Source organism: Leptonychotes weddellii, chromosome 3 (assembly GCF_054177405.1).
Source record: "Leptonychotes weddellii isolate Sample4059 chromosome 3, ASM5417740v2, whole genome shotgun sequence".
NCBI lineage: Eukaryota > Metazoa > Chordata > Mammalia > Carnivora > Phocidae > Leptonychotes > Leptonychotes weddellii.
The window spans coordinates 114,761,695-114,788,859 of NC_138371.1; the positions used below are offsets into that span (position 1 = coordinate 114,761,695).

General features: G+C 32.9%; 1 protein-coding gene across 1 annotated transcript in view; it reads left to right on the top strand.

The window, feature by feature from the left end:
* NBEA (neurobeachin) overlaps positions 1–27,165 on the top strand; it is a 609,173-nt gene that overhangs the window by 63,926 nt on the left and 518,082 nt on the right. The window contains exons 2-6 of the mRNA XM_081815498.1: positions 10,141–10,372; positions 13,961–14,061; positions 14,302–14,397; positions 20,329–20,450; positions 22,037–22,178. Of these exons, the coding sequence (XP_081671624.1) occupies positions 10,141–10,372; positions 13,961–14,061; positions 14,302–14,397; positions 20,329–20,450; positions 22,037–22,178 (693 nt within the window). The remainder of the gene's footprint in view (positions 1–10,140; positions 10,373–13,960; positions 14,062–14,301; positions 14,398–20,328; positions 20,451–22,036; positions 22,179–27,165) is intronic.

The following is a 27,165-nucleotide window of genomic DNA, read 5'->3' on the forward strand; positions in this document are numbered from 1 at the left end:
GTAATGTATGGGGATTAACATAAGAATAAAAAAAAAATTCCAAAAAAAAAAAAAAAGCTACTATAAACATCCATGTGCAAGCAAAGGAAACAGTGAACAAAACAAAGAGGCAACCCACAGAATGGGAGAAGATATTTGCAAATGACACTGCAAATAAAGGACTGGTATCCAAGATCTGTAAAGAACTTCTCAAACTCAACACCCAAAAAACAAATAATCAAGTCAAAAAACGGGCAGAAGACATGAACAGACACTTCTCTGAAGAAGACATACTGATGGCTAATAGACACATGAAAAAATGTTCATCATCATTACCCATCAGGGAAATTCAATCAAAACCACACTGAGATACCACCTTACACCAGATAGAATGGCAAAAATTGACAGGGCAAGAAACAACAAATGTTGGCAAGGTTGTGGAGAAAGGGGAACCCTCTTACATTGCTGATGGGAATGCAAGTTGGTACAGCCACTTTGGAAAACAGTGTGGAGATGCCTCAAAAAATTAAAAATAGAACTACGCTATGACCCAGCAATTGCACTCCTGGGTATTTACCCCAAAGACAAAGATGTAGTGAAAAGAAGGGCATACGCACCCCAGTGTTCATAGCAGCAATGTCTACAATAGCCAAACTGTGAAATGAGCCAAGATGCCCTTCAACAGATGAATGGATAGAGAAGATGTGGTCCATATATACAAAGGAATATTACTCAGCCATCAGAAAGGATGAATACTCAACTTTTACATCAACACAGATGGGACTGGAGGAGATTATGCTAAGTGAAAGAAGTCAGGCAGAGAAAGTCAATTATCATATGGTTTCACCTATTTGTGGAACATAAGGAATAGCCTGGAGAACATTAGCAGAAGGGAGGGAAAAATGAAGGGAGGGAAATCAGAGGGAGAGATGAACCATGAGAGACTATGGACTCTGAGAAACAAACTGAGGGTTTTAGAGGGGAGGGGGATGGGTTAGACCGGTGATGGGTATTAAGGAGGGCACGTACTGCATGGAGTACTGGGTGTTATACAAAAACAATGAATCATGGATCACCACATCAAAAACTAATGATGTATGGTGACTAACATAACATAATAAAATAAAATTAAAAAATAAATAAACATCCATCTGCAGATTTTTGTGTCTACTATAAAGTAGACTTTATAAAAGAAAAATAGAAACTTTCCATAAGGAGGAAGGGGGTAATTCAGCAAAATGACATAGCAATCCCAAATATGAATGAATCTAAAGACATCTGTATAGTAAGAGGAAGAAAACAAAATGTAAACAGGAGGACAGAGTAGAGGAAGGAGATAATCAAGACAAAGTTTGAACATTAAATTAGTATTTTCTCTGTAGATGGGCCATACTTTTTATTTCTTTGTATGTCTCATAATTTTTTTGTTGACGAATGGACATTTTGAATATTGTCATGTGGAAAACCTAAGCTGTCAGCTCCTAAGCTGTCAGCTCCTGTGAGTGAATACCAATGAGTGCAATTACTGAATCATATGGTAAGGGTATGTTTAGTTTTGTTAGAAACCACCAAACTGTCTTCCAGAGTGGCTGTACCATTTTGCATTCCCATCAGCAATGAATGAGAGTTCCTATTGTTCCATATCCTTGCAGCATTTGGTATTGTTAGTGTGTACTGGATTTTGGCCATTCTAATAGGTGTATAGTGATATCTTGTTGTTTAATTTGTGTTTCCCCGATAACATATGATGTATGGAACATCTTATATGCTTTTCTGTCATCTGTATATCTTCTTCAGTGAGGTGTCTGTTAAGGTTTTTGATACTGTTTCTTTTTTACATTTAGTGTTTCCTAGAGTTTACAATATACATTATTAACTTATTCTCTATCTTCAAGTAATATGTCACTTCAGGTATATGGTAGGAACCTTTCAAAAGTATACTTATATTTCTTCCTCTGCTGTCCTTTGTGCACTTGCAGTCATTGTTTTTATTTCTACATGTTTGTAAATCCCTTAATACATCATTGTTAGTTTTGCTAGTTATCTTTTAAAGAGTTTCAAAATGAGAAAAAAAAAGTCTTGTATTTAACAACAGACTTAGCAATTTTGGAATTCCTCAATTTTTTTGTCATTTCATATTTCCATCTGGCATCATTTTCCTTCTGTTGGAAGAACTTACTTTAACAATTCTCGTAGTAAGTCTGCGGGCAATGAATTCTCTCAGCTATTATATGTCTGCAGAAGTTTTTATTTTGCAGTTTGGCAATTAAGACTTTTAATTTTTACTGCCTTTTACTCATTGGTTGGCTGCTAGCAGCCAGGTGTATTTATCATCTGTTTGTTTTAATCTTATTAAGTAATTATAAAAGTGGTTACACCACTTTTGATAAACTGTAAGTTGTTTTAAATATATTTTAAGGAAGGCACTTATTGTATGAAAGTCACTCACTTTGTTTTCTCCTCCATTCCCTAGAGTTTTTATGGACTATATTTGTAGCAGCATTTGTTATACTCTTGGGTATAGTTATTTCTATACCACAGAAGGATTACCAATACGAATTACTTGTAGAGAGGACTATTGTGGAAGAAATAGGAAACAAACAAGTAATTTTCTATTTTTCTCGACTGCTTTGTCAGCTGGGTTTAGGATCATTAACTTTTTTTTTTTAAGATTTTTTATTTATTTGACAGAGAGCGAGAGAGGGAATACAAGCAGGGGGGAGAGGGAGAGGGAGAAGCAGGCTTCCCACAGAGGAGGAAGCCCGATGCGGGGCTCGATCCCAGGACCTTGGGATCATGACCTGAGCTGAAAGCAGCCGCTTAACTACTGAGCCACCCAGGCGCCCCAGGGATCATTAACTTTTATTCTGTTCATGTCCAAATTATAAAGTATTTTCCTGTTATATACTGAAAATTTATCTTAAAAGTCATTTATGATGCATGTAGCAGATCTGGAAGATTAGATGACTGATGGAGGTACAGATTTATGTGTTGGGGTGGTCTCTTTAGTTTTTGTATACTCCTTAATTCTATATAAAATTGACAAGACAAATTCTGATCCTGAAACTAGCTTTGGGACCTTGGGCTGGTTACTTAACTTCGGCTAACCTCAATTTCTTTGTTTGAGATGCTATCTTACAAAATTGTGAGAATTAAATGAGACTATACACATAAATTATTCAGCACATAGGTGTTCACAAAATGATTGTTCTTAATTATCATGTTTCCACTTTCTTTCTTTGTAAAATTACAGATACAAGTTTATCTCAAAATTTCCTTCTTTAGAGGTTAATAATTCAGTACCTTTAAAATTTAGATTGTATCTGCTTCTAAAAGTAATTTGATTGGCTTATAGGAAAAGACATCTATATAGTAAGAGGAAGAAAACAAAATGTAAACAGGAGGACAGAGTAGAGGAAGGAGATAATCAAGACAAAGTTTGAACATTAAATTAATATTTTCTCTGTAGATGGGCCATACTTTTTATTTCTTTGTATGTCTCATAATTTTTTTGTTGACGAATGGACATTTTGAATATTGTCATGTGGAAATGCTGGAAATCGTATTCTTCTTTCCTTTCCCTTGTGTTTGTTGTTGCTGTTTTGGGTTGTTTGCTTAGTGATTTTCTAAAATAGTTTCTAAGTCTGTACTCTCTGTTGTGTGTAGCCATTGAAGTTATGTTTGTTTAGTGGTCAGCTGATTTTTTTTTTTTAAAGGATTTTATTAGAGAGAGAGAGAAAATGAGAGAGAGAAAGAAAGCATGAGTGGAGGGAGGGGCAGAGGGAAAGGGAGAAGCAGACTCCCCACGGAGCAGGGAGCCCAATGCAGGGCTTGATCCTAGGACTGAGCCACCCAGGTGCCTCTCAGCTGATATTTTGACACAGTTATCTTAAATGCCTTGAGCCAAGGAAAGAAAAAATGAAAAATCAAAAAATACTCTTCCTGTATTTGCAGATTTGCTCTTTTGGGGCACTCCTGCAGTGCTTAGTCAGACTGTTTACAGCTCTCTCCTAGCTTTTACTTCCTACTTGTGTTGAATCTAAAGGCCAGTTCCAAGTGAAAGCTTAGGTTTTTTAAGGCTTTTAGGCTTTTTCTAAATGTGCAACCTGCCCTGGAGATGTGTGGGTATAAAGACATTATACCCACACATACCTTCTTTCCCCACATCTTCCTTCCCAGGCTTCCAGGTCTGTTTATTGCTTGTCCCAGGTGTTGTCTTTAGCTTAGGCTGCTGCAGCTAGTATCTGTGCCTTTGAATGCTTTCAGCGGAAGTGTCCCAGCCCTGGAGGTGTTCTAAATTTGGTGAGATAAAGACAGTTCTTTGTACTTGTCCTTGAGGGAGCTGCCAGATTGGTTGAGACCCATAACCTTGAATATGTTTCCTGCTGCTTCCTCTGGAACTAGAAAGCAGTTCCTCGGAACTTGTGCAGGATGCTGTCCTCATGATTGTTGCCCTCCAGGGTTTGGGGCATTATAGGTGGGACATTGCTTTTTACCAGATAATAATAGCTTTTCTTCACTAAGTCTTCCCCTGGTTAGTGTACATTTTTGTTTTGACTCCAGAATTTTTCAGAAGTTGATTTTGACAGTTTTTGCCAGCTTATTAGTTTTTTAGGGAGAACATGCTCTGGAGTTGCCCATTCTGCCATTTTTTCGTGATGTCATTATTTTTCAAAGGAAGATGTTGTAAACTGATTTCACTTCAAAATAGAAACTAGAAGTGGAAATATAATGAAGCCTGATTTTAACAACTAAAAATTATATGTAGTATACTTAGTGCTTTAGTAAGAGTACAAGTCTTCTGAATTTTACTTGTTAAACCTTATATATTTTCCAAGTAATAATAGAAGAAAAAGTAAGGCAACTGAAGGTATAATCAGGAATGAGAAAACATCTCTGGCTTTGTAATCCCCACTGGAACATTAAAAAAGTTATATGGCAGTAAGAGCAATTCACTGCTGAAGGAGAAAACTTGAATAGTCTGGCTTACAACTTGGTGACTCGCCACAAATTAGACCCTTTTTCCCCTTCCTCCTGGACTCCCATCTTGCTATCTTCCCATTCCATGTTAAACACTGAGTAATTTTCACGGGCTTGGCACTGTGCTTGAGGTGTAGATATAGTGGATAGTTAGATAGAAATGGTCCTTACCCTTACAAAGCTTATTGTAATGTGGGGGATAGAAAGATACATGTGGGGCGCCTGGGTGGCTCAGTCGTTAAGCATCTGCCTTCGGCTCAGGTCATGATCCCAGAGTCCTGGGATCGAGTCCCACATCGGGCTCTCTGCTTGGCGGGAAGCCTGCTTCTCCCTCTCCCACTCCCCCTGCTTGTGTTCCTGCTCTCACTATCTCTTTCTCTGTCAAATAAATAAATAAAATCTTTAAAAAAAAAAAAAAAAGAAAGATACATGTGAACATCTATGGTATCATGCAGTGATTGCTATGGCCTGCATGGGTTGTAATGGGAATTCAGAGAAAGGCCATCTTTGTGGGTTCTGGGAAGGCTTTCTGGATTAAGTGGTATCTAAACTGATATTTGGAGGCTTAATGGAAGTTAACAAATGTAAAGGTTGGAAGAGAACTATGTCATGTATAGGGATTAACATATGTGAAAAGTTTTAGATGAAGTGACAGATGTGCAGTGCGGAAATGTTCCTATGACTGTAGCTAACAAATGAGAAGTAGAGGAACCTGGAGCTGGGGCGTTAAATTGTGACTTTATAGGCAGTGTTATCTAGTTTAGAATTTATCCTGAAGGATAAGTTGCAAAGAAATCCAAATGGTTAATAATTGTCCAGTCTGATCTAATTAATGAAAAAGAATTATCCCATATGATTCTAATAATCTAAGAGTTCAAAATAAAAATATTTAAAAGCTCTATATTTAAAAAATAAGAGATACTTAAATTGCTACTGATTACAAACTTAGTCCTTTCAGATGATATTTTCCAAGTCAGCATTTTATATTCTAAATTTTTATATAGTAAATTTTATTTCTTTATGTAAATAAGAGTTATTTCATTTAAAAAGCTCAGCTGTGCTATTTATTCTATATAAATTCCTCTATGACCAATTCTTGTGTAGGAAGCACCACTGTGGACCACTTTTCTTATAGTGGCAATACCTTTTAGAATTTTAAGGAAAAGGCCTGGAAGAAAAGAACTCCCTTAACTGTGAAAATAGAGTATTACAATGACACGTTCAGATTTACAGGAAGTCTTTATTGATTTATAAATCTCTTTTATACTATGGTAACAGTGATTTTAGCTTTTTTTGGTTTAGCTTTTTCAGCTTTCTTGTGTCATTTTCTTTGCTTTTTAAAAGGTTTCCCTATAAGTTTTCTTTTTTAGTGTTTATTGCTAATTTTCCTGTAATTGAGCCTTCAAAGTCTTCTACTTTCTTGCTGAAATAACCTTAAATAAATTGGTTGTTTTTAAAAATTTTTATTTACTGCCTCTGGATGTTTTATTTCTTACCCATAGAAATTATTTTCTCTTCTTTTATCCCACACACAGTTCATAAAACACTGATTTCTTTGTAGATCTATGATACATCTTGTTTCTATTTTTTTCTTAAGTTTATACTTCTGACTTAATAGGAAGGTACTTAGGTTCATTTTTCAATGTAGATTAGAATCCTGGATTACTTATATGTGACCTTGTTCATGCTATTTAACCTCATTTATTTTCACTTTTAGGAGGATAATTATGCATTTTCCTCATAGGATTGTTAGAGAATAGTTTAAATAATGAAAGCCAATTGTTTCTACTTTTTCTTACGTGCTTTAGTTGGTAAATATTGAACCACTCATTTGTAAGTAGGGAATAAATATTTCTCTCATCTTGGAATGATAGTTTTGTAAGCATTTAGCCTTATTAACACTAAAGTATTAAAAATTATAGTAAAGGTTAGAAAGACCATCTGAAAATACAGGCCCACTTTACAACATCTACAATAAATATTTTTACAGCTTCTGGCAAAGAAATCAGAGATCCAAATTGTACTCTTTTGTAATTAAATGATATATAGAAAGGAGCATTGTTTTTTAACTGTGAAAGATGGAACTGTGAGCTTCCCATAACAGAGCCTGATTGTTAGAATTACACATATTAATTGTTGATTCCTTTAAAAGCAGACTATTTTTTTTCCTTCCCGCTGAGCCCATCTCTGTTATTTACGCATTACATAATGGTTGTTGGTTATGCCAGACTCTATGGAAGCACTTAAAATTCATTAAGGAGATTAGTCTAAAAAATTCTTCAGTGCTCTCCCATTTTAGTATATACTAATTCTTACACACATTTATTTAGAGGCTCATAGGCTTAAACCTAAGTATTTACTTCTTTTAGTTCAGTCAGGCAATGTCCACATCATTGATTTTCAGACGTGTTTTTTTTTTTTGTTTGTTTGTTTCCCTTCTATATAGTTCCCTTTTAGAGCACCTCTTCTGAGTTACTAACCACTGGTCTACACGATTTAGAGTAGTGACCCAAGTCAATTGGACATATAATAGTGGAAAAGTAAGCAGTTCTTTGATAAGACCATGCTATGGTAAAAAGATGTTTGAGTTGGTTCTCATAGATCTACAATTAATATCTAAGAGAGTACATGATCCACATAATTTAACATTTGCTGGAAACAGAAGGCTTAAGCTAGCTGTTTCATGGTACTTCAGACATATGTGATCAGATGACTACATTTTTTTTTTAGCTCAGAGTTGAGGTCATAAGAGAACTGGTAGTAGCTAACCTTAACTGAATACTAGCTATATGGCTTTGTTCCTAAGTGCCTACTTTCTCATTACTTTATTTAATCCTCGTAACTACAACACTGTTAGATAGGAAATTTTATTCCCATATTTAGATGAAGTAACTGAGACTTAGGGAAGTAGAGTCATTAAGGTCACACAGCGAGTGGTACAGCTAAAATCTGATTCAGGAAGTCTGAAATCTCTTAACCATTCTAGTAGCTATTTTTGTTAATAAGACAGAAATAGGAGGAGGAGTTGAAGTTGTTTCATACACAGAAGTAAAACCAGGCTCTAACCCGAGAATATCTAGGTCAGTAAAAAAAAAAAAAGAAGGTCAGAAGTTAGGATGAGGGCTAGTTTCTCATAAGTTGAGTTTGGAGCTGTTAAAGAAAAAAATACAGAAGATAATTTTAAAATTTGAGAGTATTTTTTTTCAAATTCTTAAATTTCAAAAGACTTTAAAAATGTTCTTAAATGAGATTTTATTGCTTGTATGGACTTGTGTGAAGACAGACTTACTGGGTTTTGATCCTGGATCATCTATCTACTAGTTTTGTGATCTTTTCCAAATTAAATTTTCTGTGCCAGTTCTTCCTTATCTGTAAAATGAAAATAATAGGTCCTTTCTCATAAGTTGTTGCTTGAGAATTAAATTATTTAATATATGAAAAGTCCTTAGAATAGTACTAAATGGCATATAAGTTTACCTGATGGTATTATTATTATTATTATTATTATTATTAAGATTAATCATATTTCTCCAGAGCATGTGGTTATCTACCCTTATTAATGAACATTTTTCTTTGATAAAAAATTCTACTTCTTGAACCTAATTTCTGGTACCTATCTGCCCCTAATCTTATTTTTCCTTTATTTCCATTTTCCTAACTACTTACAGTTTATATCTTCTTTTATGCTTTCTGTAACTTATGAACCAATTTCAACTTCTGGGGGGATAAGTTAGAGTGTATATATATACACACTCTAACACACACACACACATCTTTATTTCTGGAACTTAACACTGTTAGTGCATGGGCTTTTTCTTGTCCACAGATATATCCCTAGTTCCTAGAACAGTAATTTCTAGTCTTTAGTAAATAAAATATTTATTGAATGAATGAATAATGCATGTATGACTTCAGATTTATCACGTATTTTGTATATGGCTATTATTGTCTTCCTAAATTTTCTATTCTTTAGACCAGAAAAAATATCTAGTTTTTCAATGTTCTTCTTAAGAATGGTACTTATAACAATATAATTAATACATCATATGTGATTTGATCAATAGAGAATAAGAATATCATTATATCTTTTATTCTATGTGTATTTGTCTATCATTGTACTTAAAGTAGCATTTGGGAGGGACAGTAATACTTTTTAAATTTATATTTAAATTTATTATTGAAGTAGAGTTGACATACAATGTTACATTAATTGCAGGTGTTCAACATAGTGATTCGACAGTTCTGTGCATTACTCAATGCTCACCACACATGTTGTCACCATCTGTTGTAACCATGCAACGTTATGACAGTATTATTGGCTATTGACTATTGTACTATTCATTTCCATGACTTATTTATTTTTAACTGGAAGTTTGTACCTCTCAATCTCCTTTATGTATTTTGCCCATCTCCCTGCCCACCTCCTCTCTGGCAACTAAAGACAGATGTAAAATATTCAAACAAACAAAACAAAACAAAAAAACAAATGAACAAACAAAACCAAACTCTTAAGATATAGAGAACAGTAATACTTTTGACTCACTTGATATAATGTCACAAGTCAAATACATTGCTATTAAATCATCTTTGTATATCAATTCACATTTTTTAAAGTAAAGTATTATAAGATACTAGCTATATTTCTCTTAAACATTTTTAAACATTGATTCTATCATTTCAACTTTTACTATAAGTTTGCTAGTATCAGTTTCATATTTCTTTATCTTCTGTACATGGAGATTAGGCCCTTTGTTTCTTTTCTGTTACATCTGATTTGTCAGTCTGGTAATATCACAAAAGAAAATGAACTTCATGTCTTAAAATTTATCCTTAGCGAATTCTGCATTTTCTAATGATTATCAGTTTTTGGAGCCAAATTCTTTTTTCTAGTAATTTGTCCTGAATCCTATCCAGTAGTCCCATGCACCATTTTGCTCTATTTGATTTGAAATTACTTTTTCCATTTTTAAAAAACTAGACTTTGCTAGTTTTCATTCTTACAGCACCCTTAATCTGTAGCTTTCAAATTTTTATCAAAGGTAGTTTTAGACTAGAAGACTTGAAATTTTTTAGAGTAGCTATGCTGTCCTGCTATTTGAACTATTTTATTATTTTTATTTTACTGTTATAAATAATCACTCATGTTATCATTAGTTACTGTTTCTTTTTGTTTATTTTCAGCTGGTTGGCGGAGAATTTGACTTGGAGATGAACTTTATTATCCAGGATGCTGAGAGTATAACATGCATGACAGAGCTTTTGGAACACTGTGATGTAACATGTCAAGCAGAAATATGGAGCATGTTTACAGCCATTTTACGAAAAAGTGTTCGGAATTTACAGACTAGCACAGAAGTTGGGCTAATTGAGCAAGTATTGCTGAAAATGAGTGCTGTAGATGACATGATAGCAGGTATGAGGTTATCTGACAGGATAATATACGTTAAATGTTTATAAAGATTCACGTACTTTTCTTTATATTCTTTTGGTAATATAAATTTGTTGGAGCTAACTTGATTTAAAATAGCCTGGTGATGGGTATTAAAGAGGGCACGTACTGCATGGAGCACTGGGTGTTATACGCAAACAATGAATCGTGGAACACTACATCAAAAACTTAATGATGTAATGTATGGTGATTAACATAACATAATAAAAATAAATAAATAAAAATAAAATAGTAGAAATGTATGGAAAATTTGCCCTGTATATTAAGGGAAAACTTGAAGAATGGAAGACACTTTCTTCTTTATTAGACAAACATAATTACTGATTTTGCTTTTCCAGGTTTTAGAAAATCTCAATTACATGGAATAAATAACCACAAAATCTATCAGAAAAATAAACAGTACCTTTTTACATAGTACTTAGTTAAACTTTACATAATTAAAATTTTACAATATGTATTACAAGTCTGTATAATGAGCACTTTACCAACTTCTTCGAGCTCCATGATTTTCAGTTTGGCATATATGGAACTATGACAGGAAGAACTAATATCCTTAGGATAGGCGTGTTGAATTTTTAGGAGGTATCCATTTTACTTTGATATTTTTTAGAGAAACTTTTGTATTAAAATAAACAGATCTAGAATAGAACATAAAATTTGCGTGGAATTTCAAGATAAAAATACTAACTTTTGTGCTTGTTATATGTTACTTCAAATAACTTTGAAATCTGTGATTATTCATTGCCAATCCTTTATCTCCCTGCAAGTTCATTCTCCTTTGTTGTTAGATGCACTTCAGTAGAAATGTTTTGAAAGATGGTCCCAGAGCAACACTATTCCCAGAAAATAAGTTTAGAGTTTAAAATGTTGATTCTTTTAAGCCATGAATCTTCAGCATAAATCTCTTCTGATACAAAAGGGTTTTCATAATTTTAAAAGTGCTAATATGACTCCTCACACTACCATACCTGATCCTTACAAGTAGTTTGGACACCAGAGAATCCTCTATCATATTTTGGACTTATGCATAATTAATTTTAATATTAGTAGAACAAAACATTAAGAAATAATGGAGTGAAGAATAAGTTAAAGATGAATGTCTTTTAAACAATATTTAAACATTTTTTTCTAATAGAGTATATTAAAATCATTTCTAATTGCTTTCAAGGTGGCATCTATCTCTAGAATGATTTAGCATTCTCTATATTGGTTACTAGTGATTAACTTGATGAAAAATGAAATTCAGATTTAAAACATCATTTTAATGATGATATGTACCATCTGTAAACCATTCTGTAAATTCTAGCATTGTTTAACAGGAATTTATTTGCATAAGCTTATATGTTTGGTGCTTACATGTTGTATAGAACATCATGTGATCTTTGAGTCCTCATATCTGGGTTTAGTCCCTAAAGTTTTTTTGTTTGCTTGTTTGTTTTTTGAAATAAAGTGGCTACCACTTTATAAAGTGCACTTTGGAAAATGAGCCACAATCACCTACATAGTAGTTTACTGGTACATAATTCATGAGCTTTGAGATATAAGATGATAGTAAGCTTGATTAGTACTGCAAAAGTTCTTATGTTCATGTTTTCTATTATATAAAGCTCCTTAATTCTCTTATCTTTGCTTCTCAATAATAATAATACTGCTAACACAAAACTTTCACTTTTTGTTATTTTATCATTGAATAAACATCAGAAAAATACCTCTACCTTACTTTTCAGTAGAGAAAGTAAAATTTAGATAACATACTAATGAAGCACCAAAAAACACTACTAAGTTTTCACTCTGAATATTTATAGGATGTTAAGTTCAAAGAGGTACTTTTCATTTACTAATGTGTAGGTATTACTAGAAGGTAGTTAAACATCTATACTAAATTGATAAAAGAATTTTATAGTCTGAGTATTTTTTCTTCTTTAAAAATTTTGTCCAGAAAAAAACGCCTGTTACAATAAAATCAAACTGAGCTACTTGGTTATGTTATATGTATAATAAATATGAAATTTTAATAACTCTGTAATTAAATACCAATTTAATAGATTACTTTTTGTGACACACATATAAGATGAGATAAAGGTTTGGAAAAAGAAGTTTAATTTTTTAGAAAAGTATTTGTAGGTAAATGTTTAAGGAATCTATGAATTTGCCATTGCAGCTAATTGCTTGAAACTGCTTCCTATTAATTTAGGGTTTTAAGGTGCTTGATTTTCTATCTAGAATTTTTTCTTAAAAAAAAAAAGATCTTCTGACTTATTTGTAGTAACTATAAGCTTTTTTATTGAATGATGAAACATTTTATTTCATTAAAAGATCTCAAAAATGGCATATCAATAGTCACAATTTAATCATAGGGATTGCTTACTTATTGTGGCATTAAGTAAGATTATTCAATTATTTATTGATGAAAATAAGTATATTAAATTTCTATTTTGAAATAGATACATAATAAATATTTTTAAAGTCTCAAATTCCAGTTATTAATTTGTGATATTGGATAATATATATTATACATCAATAACTAATTATTTGAACTTATCCTAACTCACTTTTTAAATTAATTGATGATAAATTATTTAGAGTGTATATGTGTATTGATTGTAATAATTTGCATAGTATCTTTAATCCTTAGGAAGTGCTTTAGAAATCGAGAAAAGTATAAATATTTAGATGTGTAATTTCTTACAAAGAACGATTGATAGAGGTACTACTCATAATGTCTAGATGAAAAAGAAATCAAGGACAAGAGATTAAATGTATAATTTTCCTATTATCTGGTGAGCTGGTGTGTCTCATATGCACATAAACACATGAACAGAATGGATATCACTGGTAATATGTTTAAGTCAGACTTTGATTTAGAGACTAGTAGGTAACAGAGAGGGCTCTGGAGCCATACTGCCTAGGTTTTAATCCTTACCCTGCCACTTAGTAGAGTGTGTTCTTGGGCAAGGTGATTAGGTTATTTATGTCTCACTTTCCTCATTTTAGGAAGTGGCTAATAATAGTACTTCATAGGCTTGTTATGAGGATTTGTGTACTTAATAACTGTAAACCACTTGGAATAATGCCAGGCAAGGAGTAAGTGCTCAAAATTATTGTTAATGGGGCAAGGAATATTTCAAGAATATATTTTATTAAGAATAGATAATTCTAAAATAAAATATGGTCAACTCTCACTTTTTCATTTGAAAATAACCAATTTACAATGTTAAATCATTATACCTTTGCGTATTTTTGCTTTCCTTTCCCTGAATATAGCAGGAGTATGTGTGTATGTGTATTCTGGGAATCTATTTTATATATTTGCTAAGGAAACTTAATTGTAATGGTAAATCTGATGGGGAAAAATGCTAAAATTCGAATACAATGTTTTTGGCTATCTGAGGACCTAAAAATTGTTAATTAGAATGACTATTCATGAGGACATTTAGATAAATATGTATGTAGAAATGAGAATTGATAACTTTTGCTCTTTCAAAAAGTATATTACCTTGACAGATGGCAGCTCATGACTAGAGTTCAGAATAACTTTATTTTCCTTTGAAGATCTTCTAGTTGATATGTTGGGGGTTCTTGCCAGCTACAGCATCACTGTCAAGGAGTTGAAGCTTTTGTTCAGCATGCTTCGAGGAGAAAGTGGAATCTGGGTAAGCTGTGGTCAGAGGGAACAGTATTCAGTATTAGTGCATTAATACTTAATGTTCCACAATTTGTCTCTAGAGAGCTATAAACTTGAATTTGTAATGGAAATTGTTCTCCTTAAAGAGTTTAGTAAATGATGTAAAATTAATTTCTTTCTAGTTAGAAAACAGTCCAGTGTCTAACATGATAGATTAGGTATTTTTGCTAAATTTGTACAGTGACATTTCTTTTTCTTGTTTCCTTAGCCAAGACATGCTGTAAAATTATTATCAGTTCTTAATCAGATGCCACAAAGACATGGTCCTGATACTTTTTTCAATTTCCCTGGTTGTAGTGCTGCGGTAAGTTTTAAATACATGTGTTTATTTTTATTTATTTATTTTTAATTCAGCTCTGTTAAGGTATAATTCACATAAAATTCACCCATTTAAAAGTACGATTTGATGAGTTTTAAGTTCATAATTACCACCACAGTCATGATTTTGAACAATTCCATCACTTCCTAAAGTTCCCTTGTGTCTCTTTGAAACCAGTCCCCTCTCCCCAGCCCCTGTCCCTTGCAACCTCCAATTTATTTTGTGTTTTTATGATTTTGCCTTTTCTAGAATTTCATATAAATAAAATCATACAGTATGTAATCTTTTCTGTCAGCCTTCTTTCACTTACCTTAATGCTCTTTTTTTTTTCAGATTTTTATTTATTTATTTAAGTTTTTTATTTTTTATTAACATATAATGTATTATTTGTTTCAGGGGTACAGGTCTGTGATTCATCCGTCTTACACAATTCACAGTACTCACTATAGCACATACCCTCCCCAGTGTCCATCACTGAGCCACCCCATCCCTCCGACCCCCATCCCCTCCAGCAACCCTCAGTTTGTTTCCTGAGATTGAGTCTCTTATGGTTTGTCTCCCTCTCTGGTTTCATCTTGTTTTGTTTACAGTAATGCTTTTGAGGTTGCCCATGTTGTAGCTTACCAGTAGTTTATTCTGTTCCTTTTTATTCTGAGTTGTGTTACATTTTATGGAAGTGCCACAGTTTATTCATTTACTAGTTTATCCAACTCACTATTTGAGTTTTCAGTTTTGGCTATTGTAATTAAAACTGCTGTGATTATTTGAACATAGATCTTCTGTGGGCATGTTTTCTCATCTCGTAAGTAAAAACATGAGTGTAATTGCTGGGTTTTATGCTAAGTGTGTACTTCATTTCATGAGAAACAGGCAGATTGCTTTCCATAGTGGAAAATTTTGCATTCTCCTTAACAGTGTATGAGAATCCCAGTTGATCTGCATTCTGGACAATGTCCATCTTTTTAATTTGAGGCATTTAAATGGTTATATAATGGTACTCATTGTAGTTATAATTTTGTATTGCCCTAATGACTGATGCTATTGAGCAGTTTTTCATGTGTTTATTGGTTGTTTTTACATCTTTTGTGATATTTGTGTTCAAATCTTTATTCAGTTAAAAAAAAGAGTTAGTTTTATTATCTTAAGAGTTCATTATGTATTTGGAGTATAATTTAATGTCACATGGATAATTATCAAATATTTTTTCGCAATCTGGCTTTTACTTTCTTAACAGTATTTCTTAAAGCAAACAGATCTTAATTTTGATGAAGTTGAATTAAACTTTTTTTATGGCATATGCTGTTGTAATCTAAGAAATCAATATAAACCAAGGTCACATTTTTTTCTTATGCTTTCTACTAAGAGTTCTTTTGTTTTAGCTCTTATATTTAGGTCTATGATTCCCTTTGTGTGAATTTTTAAAATATGATATGAGGGAAGGTTGGAGGTTAAAGTTTTGTTTGTTTTGCATATGAATATTGAATTGTTTCATAACCATTTGTTAAAGAGACAGTCCTTTAACATTTTGGATTATCTTGGCACCTTTCTTGAAAACTATGTGGCTGTGTTTGTGTGGATTTGTTTCTGATCTCTGTGTTTGGTTCCTTTGTCCTCTGTTTCTGCTCATATTTATGCCAATGTCAGATTGTCTTTATTTTCGTAGCTGTATAGTAACTAGTTCTTGAACTCAGATTGTGTAAGTACTCCAACTTCGTTCTTCATTTTAAAATAATTTTGGCTATTCTAGATAACATTTCAATACATGTGAATAAACTTGTCAAATTTTGTAAAATGCTTACTGTGATTTAGATTGTATTGTGTTAAATATATAGAATAATTTGGAGAGAATATTATTGAGTCTTCCAGTTCATGAACGAAGTATATCTCTTCCTTTATTTAGTTTTCTATGATTTTTCAGTGTTTTGCAGTTTTTAACATAAAGTCTTAAGTATCTTTTGTTTCTGTTCCTATGTACTAGGAGGTTTTTTAATCATCAACATGTTGATATTACTGTTGAATTCTGTCTAATGCCTTTTCTGATTTTATTGAAGTGAAAATATGGTTTTTCTTCTTAATCTTTATTAATGTAGTAAATTACAATGATTGATATTTCAGTGTTAAACCAACCTTTGTGTTCCTGGGGTAAAAACTAGTTGGTCGCTATGTTTTAACCTTTTCATCCAACACTGGATTTGATTTGCTAACGTAATGCTAAGAAGTTTTGCAATTATTTTTATGAATGATTTGGGGGTGTAGTTTTCTTTTTCTATAATATCTTTTTTGGTTTTGGTGATAGAGTAATCCTCATACAATGAGTTTGGAACTATTTAATTCTTTCTATTAAAGAGTTTATGTAGAATTGATATTACTTATTCTTAAATGTATGCTAGAATTCACTATTGTAGCTATTTGGGCCTGGAGTTTTCTTTGTGGGAAGGTTTTAACTATGAACTTAATTTCTTTAATGGATATAGGGAGGTTTCTATTTCCTTTTGAGTGAGCTTTGGTAGTTTGTGTCTTCCAAGTAATTTGTCCAGTTAATCTAAGTTGTTGAATATATTTGTATAAGTTTATCATCATACCCCTTCTTATCCTTTTAATGTCTGTAGGATATTTAGTGATGCCTCCTCTTTCATTCTTTTTTTAAAATTTTTTTTTTTTTAAGATTTTATTTATTTATTTGACAGAGAGAGACATAGTGAGAGAGAGAACACAAGCAGGGGGAGTAGAAGAGGGAGAAGCAGGCTTCCCCGCGGAGCAGGGAGCCCGATGTGGGGCTCAATGTGGGGCTCAATCCCAGGACCCTGGGATCACGACCCGAGCCGAAGGCAGACGCTTAATGACTGAGCCACCCAGGCGCCCCTCCTCTTTCATTCTTGATACTGGATTTTTTTCCTGATTAATCTAGCTGGAAGTTTATCCATTTTGTTGTTCTTTTCAAAGAACTTACTTTCTCAGTCTACTTGATTTCATTATTTTTATCTAACAGTGTACCATTGCAGAGAGTATGTATAACTTTTGACTAGAAGAACTGGTTTTGATTTCTGAATCCTCTACTTCATTACTGTGGAGGACTAGTCCCTTAATGTTTCTTGGCTTACTTTCATGTAAAATATTAGTACTTTCTCATGGAAGAGTGTTACTGTGAGCCTATAATGAAATAATATACTATTTAATATTTAAGTACTATATAAGTTATAAAACATCATGTAAATATTTCTTGCTTTTTGGTTATTATTAGTGCATAAGCATCCCTGTAGTCTCTCATTTCATCAACCATTCCCCTAATTTTATTTTTTCCCTTAATATTTTGTTACTAACCTTTTTTTAAAGTTATAATTTTCCATTGTAACAAAATTGTGAAACAAAAATAGGAAAGTTAAAAATCTCTTTCCAGATGAAAGTTAATAATTTTACATATCAGATTGTTAGGGTGGAACACATATCAAATGCACATGATGGTACTTAGCAGAGAAAACACTGTCACTGTCCCTAAGAAGATACTGGTTTTCTCAGATTTATGTAATAGTTCTCTTTGCATACATACATAGATTTTAATATATTTTATAAAACTTTTATTGATCTGACATCTAGTAGATATCACTTACAGGGTGAGAAAGAAGAGCCAAGTGTTTTGGCAGAAATATAAACAAGTTACTGTCTTATTGGTGGAATTAACAAAATTAGCTAAAACAGAGTGTTAAAACTGTTTTAATAAATGGTTTGAATTGCCTCGGTAGGGTTGCAAGTCATCCTGTTTTTAGACATTTGATCCATTTACCAGAAATCTGTGAATATTTTTTATCAATATGTAATGCATTTTACACACACATGCATGCACACACATAGAGAGAATTTTACTTATATGTTGTTAGTGGTGTATGTATGAATTGTTTTCGTTCAGGGGATTTTGATGGACTTACACTATCCACTCCTCCTTTCTTGGTTTTCCCCTATCACTCATTTTCATGAAGGGTAGTATTAATTAGCAATATAGTCTACATAGGAGAGGAAGCAAAGAAGGAACTAGAACTTTAACAGTTGTTATTTCATTTGAGTCATAGAAGTTATATATAATATAAATGATAGTGTTGCTGTTAAATTAGTTGTGGAAAGAACCTCAACAGTGTAACATTGTTCAGGGTCATAAAGCAGAGTCATAGCCTGAACTAAAATTTGCCTGACCTTAAGTTCAGTGTTTTGTTTTGTTTTTAGTAACACATTGGCTTATTTCCAGGTGTGTTATCTCTGCTATTGAACTACTGAAAAATTCATATAGGAGCTGATTTTAAAATCCTTGCCATTACAGTGTTTTTGATAATTTATCTCTGGATGAGCATGATAGTAACAAGAGGGTACATACTGTCTGGACCACTGTTGATAGCAGTGCCTTTGGATCACTAAAATTATGACACTGCTTACTTTCCCTCTGAAATAACCATATATAGTAGGCCTTCTGAATTATATTTTATCCTGTGAAGGTGCCTTTCTATGAGCTATGCTGCCTTCATATGAGCAGTTTGCAGTAGAATTCTATAGAGTGGTTTATGTAAAGGTGAATGGCAAATGTATGACATTTTATGTGATCTGTGACCTTTATGGATATACTATTTAGATTTGCCTTTCATGATAGTCGTATGTTTCATGAATCCGCTTAATTTAGGAAATAGTGAATTCTTCTAATTCACTGAAATAGTTTACTGAAAGCATTCCATCTAAACATCAGAATTCTTTCTTTTGCACATTAAATAGGAGCATACATTTTGGAGTCCGTTGGATTAGGGGACAGTGAAGGATATAGATTTTGGAGTCCTGTGGACTCACTGGACACAGTGAGGAACATCCAGTGTGGGTACCAGAATATTTTAGAAGGAGATATGGAAGAAGAGTAAAAACAGCTTAAATCCAAAATCACAAAGGTATCCCAAAGGATATGCCATTAACACCATGGGATCAGATGGATATGTAAGGAATCTAGGAAATGAGTGTTGAGATAGGGCACAAATGGTTTGGCTGTAAATGTGCTTGGGTTTCACATACATGGCAGTACTATACAAAGTTAGCTTTTGTGCATTGACTAAGGGAGGATGTATGCATTAGCTAAAAAGAGTAGGGAAAGCCTGGAGATACAGTATATACTGTATAGAAGGCTTTGGTTGGTACAGAAGTAGGAGCCAAAGATTGAGGAGTACCATCTAGAAATGGGCAATTTTAGGTCCCTAAAACATTTAGTCTAGCTGTTATATACTAAATTTAAGAGAATATCTTTCAGTAAAGGTAACTATCTTGTTGAAGAGATTGGCCATAATATAAAGATCCTTATTTATCCATGGAGTTATTGGAAGTCCACAATGAAACCAAGGAAAAGGCTATTCTAGAGCCTCTCAGGTTCGTATTTGGTACCAGTTGTAGCAAGACCAAAGACTAGTATTATTTCATTATCACTCAAGGTTAGATTTTTCTTTTGTAAGACTTTTTTTCCATTGTAATTTTGTTCACTAGTGTTTGCAACTGTATGTGATTTAGGGCTCTAAATCCTACTGTGGAGATACAGAAGAAATAATTAGACATAAAAATAAAAAGGAGAAGTCCCCAGTCCTACTGTGAAGATAACAAATGATCTCTTGGACTACTTGTCTTTTTCTTGGTGGAAGAGTAGGTCTAGAAAACTTGAAGGGCAGCTTGGCTCAAATTCTTTCCTCAGTTTAATGCAATCTTTAAGTTCTAGTTTAGGGTCTAGTGGACTGGATGTTGAAACTGGTGATACAGAAAGTGCTAAGGCCATTGGCTGGGGATAAGTCTATGATTTTCTGATATTTATATCTTCATTGTTTTTTGATCTGTAAGGCTATATTTGACCTTGGTTACTATCACATTTTCTTTAGCTGATACTTTTCTTTTTTCATTGCCTTGTAGGCAATTGCATTGCCTCCTATTGCAAAGTGGCCTTATCAGAATGGCTTTACTCTAAATACTTGGTTTCGTATGGATCCATTAAATAACATTAATGTGGATAAGGATAAACCTTATCTTTATTGGTAAGTAATATATATAATTTTAGTACTTTTGTCTTAAGTATTTCAGTTTTATAAATATGTAACAGAGTGTCAAGGCAACATATTAAATAGAATGTGTATGTGTTTGTGTATATATATATTTATATTTATATATGTTAAAACTATAAAGACGCATGTCGTTTATTTTATTTATTCATTTTTTGCTATTGGTTTTAGGCAACCAGCCTCACTATATTTTTTTCCAATTACAGTTTGAAAGTCAAGATTTACAAACCTTCTCTGTCCAGTCCACATCAATATAGACTAGTTAGGGGATTGTTAGTGGACATGCAAGTCCCCAGTCCAGGGGAGAAAAAAAACAAATTCCTTCCAGATTTCATCACTTTGCATTTTTACTTCCTTTGTTCTATGAGCATAATTAAGATATGCTTTAAAAATATTAGTGATAACTACTATGTAAGAAAATGCAATGAAATAATAAAAGTAATTATTTCATAGATAACTAACAGAATGGGTTGATAATCCCAGATAGGTTGACCTGTAAGGACCGAGAGCTTGGTAATTTTAGTTTACCAATAATGCACAGTAATGAGAACATCAAACTTGCATTGATTGCCTTACTATACACTAGGCATTGTAAGTGTTTACATGTATTACCTCATTTAATACTTGCGATGCTTTGAAATAAGACCCCAGGCAGTGAAGAAGTGAAGTCTTATCTTCACTACTTATTGATCCTGTGTTTTAGTGTCTTCAGCTGTAAAGTGAAGATAACAGTAGTACCTATCACATCAGATTTAATGAGAGAATAACTAAGTGCTTTTGTACATTGGCTCAGAAATATGAATGCAGAAAAATGTGAGCTATTAATAGCTTGTAAGCTCTATTAGAAAAGATTATATAAGGAGAGTAATGAGAGGGAGTTCTAAACAAACATCTGAACTTCCAAACATAAATGGGTTGAATTTCAGAATGGTCATTTTGGCAGATCATACATTTATTTTAATAATACCATTATTTTGTGGAGCATTTACAGTTTTTACAAGACTGTGCTTAAATTCACAACTAGGAGGAGTGCTCCCTTCAAAGAAAATAACTGTATTTCGGAGACACATCTTTTTTCTTCTTTTGACTAAAAATGTACTCCGTTTGATTACATACATCATTTATCGAACTTGGCTCTGATTTTTTTTTGTAATTTGTAAGCTATTTTTAAAGATATAAATAGAATTGGGAGTAAGTTGTTTTTGAAAACAGTGGCTGTGTAAATGATTTCTGTATTTGCTAATTTCAGGGGTCCTTGAAGGTAAATGAAATCTACTTAGGCTTTCATTGGCCATTAATTTGTTTTTATGTATTTGTGATATTTTACATTGAAATTTCAGAAGGTTCTGTAGTCTTCTGTTTTCTCAATTTAAAGTTCTTTCTTTAGTTGTTCTAAACCTTTTATGGTTTAGTCTTTATTTGGTACATGTAATACCTCTTCTACTCTATGGAGAAATGAGTTTTATTTTCATAATAATGTTTTATATTATTTATTTAATAATTTTTAGGTTTATAGTTCTTTGTATCAGAGGATATTATACTATTCTCAGTTTTCTTTACAGTTTTCGTACTAGCAAAGGAGTTGGTTACTCTGCTCACTTCGTTGGCAATTGTCTAATAGTCACATCACTGAAGTCTAAAGGAAAAGGTTTTCAGCACTGTGTGAAATATGATTTTCAACCCCGTAAGGTAGGTATAAGTAAATATTTCTATTGAGAATGACACAATTCACCATTCCCCCGTCTTAAAATTCACCTATCATGACTTCTATAATATTCTTTTATTGATTTTTCTTATGACTCATAATGCTTTTCTCTTCTCCTTTTTATTTTTATGTCTAATTATTCACATAAAAAGATCAGGCTCTTGACCTCTTGCGTGTCTGTCTGACTTGCTTGCTCACTCACTGGGATCTATTCTATGGCATTCTTAGTTCCAGACACTGTTGTAGGCACTAGAAATAAGACAGTGAACAAAACAGATAACATTCCTGCTTTTGTGGAGCTTATTTTTGGGGGAATTTTTATTCAGTTTCATGATAGCTTTCCACTCTTATTCTTATCTCCAAGTTCTATTCTTATATCCTCATCTACCAAAGACACTGCCATGTAAATGTCTTTCTGGCCCCTCATCTTTACAGAATATGTAACACTGAATTTACATCTCTAGTCCCATATTCAGTATGTTCTTAAGTCCCCTGTTTTGATTAAGCAGCCTACCATCTTCATGATAGTGGGTACTTGAGTCAGCTTTGTTCTTCATCCTCTTTTTGATTATGTTATCAGTGCAATTTTCCACTCTGGTACTTTGTATCTCTGTAATATATCTCTTTAAAAAAAATTCCTTAATTGCTGCTTAAATTTTTCATATTGTTCTCTCTTTATCTTGGATCCTTTGTCTTTTCCTCCCCAAACTGTGTTATATACTAATACCTGATTTATATACTTGATCATATTATTCCACTGCTCAAACCAGTCATTGGCTTCTCACTAACTAAGAATAAATTAACATTTTTAGCCTAGTCCTTCATGATTTGGATTTCATTTTCAGCTTCTTGCTTATACCCTTTATTCTGTCAAAACTGAACTACTGTACATGTTTCACTTTTTATCTTTTCCTTTTCAAATATTCAGTCTCTGGTGTGAAAACATTTACATGTCTCCTCACTTATGGCTGTAGGTCTTCAAATCCCACCTAATTGTTAGGTTCCATTCCATATAACACCATTTCCATGGAATCTTTCCTTGATTTTCCTTGCTCTCTGATATAATCTCTCTCATAGCATATTATTTCAGTATTTCTTACAGCAATTATTTCTTTTAAATCTTTATTACTCATTTATATGTGCATTTTTTAGTAACTGTTGAAACTAAGCTGTGTGTTGGATTCATTTTTGTATTCCCTCATAAACCTGCCACAGAGTTTTGAACTTGGTGGACTGCTAATTAGTATATGTTGGATAAATGAATAAAATATGCTTTAACAACCAAAAAGAACCCTTTTATTTCCTGAAGGAGTAGGTTGTATTTATCTGGACAGCTAATTTTTATTGAGCAATTTATTTTCTAGTGGTGTAAAATAAATGAGGTGTTACTGTTGATAAAGTGAAAAAGAAGGCCTGGGCCTTGTTGTGGTCAGTGTCCTTGTAGGGCAGTAAGCCAAGTACCTTTACCATGGGGCAAGAGGAAGAAAGGTAGTCAGGACAATAAAGACCAAGTAATGTAGGTTGTTGCTATGTGATATGCTTTTAAAATTAAAAGCTTACCAGCCTTGTTGTTCTAGCATGGTAATGTACACTGCAAAACTAAGTTAATTTTTGGATTTGTAGAGAATTAGAGCATTATCCATGAGCATTAAGAGAGATTTTATGCTTATTGAGAAGGTGTTTTACACAGGTTTGATGGAAAATACAGTTACTTAGAATCCTAACTACTGACACATCCTTATATCTTTATTTTGATCCTAAAATTTTGGTATATATGATACATAATTGATATGTCATTATATATAATAATTTATGTAATATATAAATTTGCTATATGTTACATAGAAATAATACAGTGTCTTTTCAATTTTCAGCATGTTTATGAAAACAATATTAAAGAATTTTAACAATTACATTATTCAGAGTTTATTCAAAGGCAAACTTGTATATGAACTTTATGTTACTTTAATTATAGTTCTGAGGAATTATGTTTGAAGAACATTTGCAGGAATTTTGCTTTAATTACAGTTCTATCTTGTTCTTCCTCTTCCTTTCCTTTTCTCCTCCTCAATATTCTCTTGTCTCTCCTTTACCTCTAACTCCTCTTTTGTTCATCCTTTTTATCTTCCTCTAATTTTCCCCTTCTTCCCTTTTCCCTCCTCCTCCTTTCCTTGTTCTCCTTCCCACTTCTTCCTTTAACCTCATTTGGTTTAGATAATAGAACCAGTTTTTAGACTGGAGATTCAGAGTTCACAGTGGTTTGTATAGTGTATGTATCATGCACTTTGGATTTATAGATAATTAGCTCTTTCAGAAGGTTAAGTGTTAAACCTCCAGATTTGGTAATACACAGAGACTTTTCTTGAGGGAGTTTTAGCTAATCCTAGTAGTCCTGAATCTTGTTTCCTGAGATTGGAGGTTACACTGGTATCTGCTTCTTCAGTAATGCTGGCTTCAAGGAGGGGATGTTGCTCTACAGTTAATATTTTGGCCCATTAAATATACCTTTGCTTAATATCCAGTAGAATATAGATATTCAGAGACCAGGTTGAAATGTGTTTTTAAAAGTCTGCTCTAAACATAAAAAATAACAAGAGAAAATGCAGAGAAATGTGCAACTATATAATTAGATTTATAATTTACTCACTATCACCTGGGGTTTTCTAGAGAGATATTCCATTATATATATTATATATGTATATAATATATATTATATATATATATACACACACACACATATATATATATTATATTGGACTCCATCTTTGTGTTAGAGTAACTAACCATTTGAACATCCAGAATTGAAAAAAACAAAAGGACAGAAATATAAGAGTTCGTATTTCCACATGTTTAAGGCCAGTTATCCCTTCCAGGTTCAAGGGTCTTTTTTGGATATATGACTGTGAGATTGTCCACCTTCTTTAGGGCACACTCTACCTTTTATCCACAGGAATATTTATACACAGGAACAACCATAATAGACATGATGCACCCACATATGGCAGAGGGAATGTCATTTCTTTTTCTTTCCTTTTTGTTTGTTTTCTTGTTTGCTTATGATTCCATGTATGTTTTGCCACATATTGAAGAAAATATGAGTTAGGATGGGGTTTTCAAATATACATTCAAAAATTTTACCTGAGTCTAATAAAAATGTTTGCTTTATGTTTAAGCAATATAGTAATAACTATTTTTATTAAAGAATATCAGTGTAACAATCATTCATTAATATATACTTGGAAAATAGCTTAAAAAGCAATGATTCTAAATAAATTTATACATTAGATTGGAGGTTCTTTTTTCTTTGATACAAATCCCAGTTATGTTCATACAACTTCAGTTGTCTTTCCTCCAGAAATTCTGATTTATTGGATTTGAGATGACACCCAGGAAAATTTGACAAATGTGCCAAATTATTTTGACTTTCAGAGAGAACTTGTTATAAATACAGATTCTTAGAATTATAGTTTTCATGTAAGTAATAGGTTTTTAACAAATGCTCCAGGTGATTTTTTTTCATCAGGTAAGTTTAGATAACAGTGGTTTGAAGAGTATAAGGAAGGGAAGTTCGGGTGAAGTTAAGTACCAAATAAAATTGTCATTAACCAATAAAAAGCAATTTAATCCATTTGTTCTCTCTCTCTCTGTGTCTTTATGCTATTTCCTTATGAGACATACATTCCCATTTATAACAGCTCTTTATACATTGATCCTAAGGAGTCTTGGTAGGAGCAGGGTCATAGAGTGATAGAGGTTTTGAAAAACCTGTAAAGATTCTCATAAACTTTGAAAACCATAAGTATTTTATTTTACAGTTTCATTATTCAAGATAAATACATTCTTTTTTTCTTTCATATTTTTCCAGAAGATGCCCTAGCTCAGTTGTTATCCTTTAATAAGGTATTTAACTGGTGTTTCAAATAGAAATGTTTATATTAAAACTTAGCTTTCTTACCTCTATCACTTACAGATGCTTGACCTTGTCATAATGTATGTAATCTGTGAGCATATTACCTAATATGTAGTAAGGGCTCGAATATGTGTTAGCTACTGTTGATATTTGTATAAATATCATGTTATATTTTCCTATGAATTCTTTTTTTTATTTTATTATGTTAATCACCATACATTACATCATTAGTTTTTTTTATGTTCTGTTAATCACCATACATTACATCATTACTTTTGATGTAGTGTTCCATGATTCATTGTTTACGTATATCACCCAGTGCTCCATTCAATATGTGCCCTCTTTAATACCCGTCACCAGGCTAACCCATCCCCCCACCCCCCTCCCCTCTAGAACCTTCACTTTGTTTCTCAGAGTCCATAGTCTCTCATGGTTCATCTTCCCCTCCGATTTCCCCCCCTTCATTTTTCCCTTCCTACTCTCTTCTTCCTTTTTTTAACATATAATGTATTGTTTGTTTCTGAGGTAAAGGTCTGTGATTCAACCATCTAACACAATTTACAGCGCTCACCATAGCACATACCATCCTCAATATCTATCACCCAGCCACCCCATGCCTCCCACCCCCCACCACACCAGCAACCCTCAATTTGTTTCCTGAGATTAAGAATTTCTCATATCAGTGAGATCATATGATACATGTCTTTCTCTGATTGACTTATTTCGCTCAGCATAATACCCTCCAGTTCCATCCACATCGTTGCAAATGGCAAGATTTCATTCCTTTTGATGGCTGCATAATATTCCATTGTATATATCTACCACATCTTTATCCATTCATCTGTCGATGGACATCTTGGCTCTTTCCATGGTTTGGCTATTGTGGACATTGCTGCTATAAACATCAGGGTGCACGTACCCGTCGGATCCCTATATTTGTATCTTTGGGGTAAATACCCAGTACTGCAATTGCTGGGTCGTATGGTAGCTCTATTTTCAACGTTTTGAGGAACCTCCATACTGTTTTCCAGAGTGGCTGCTCCAGCTTGCATTCCCACCAACAGTGTAGGAGGGTT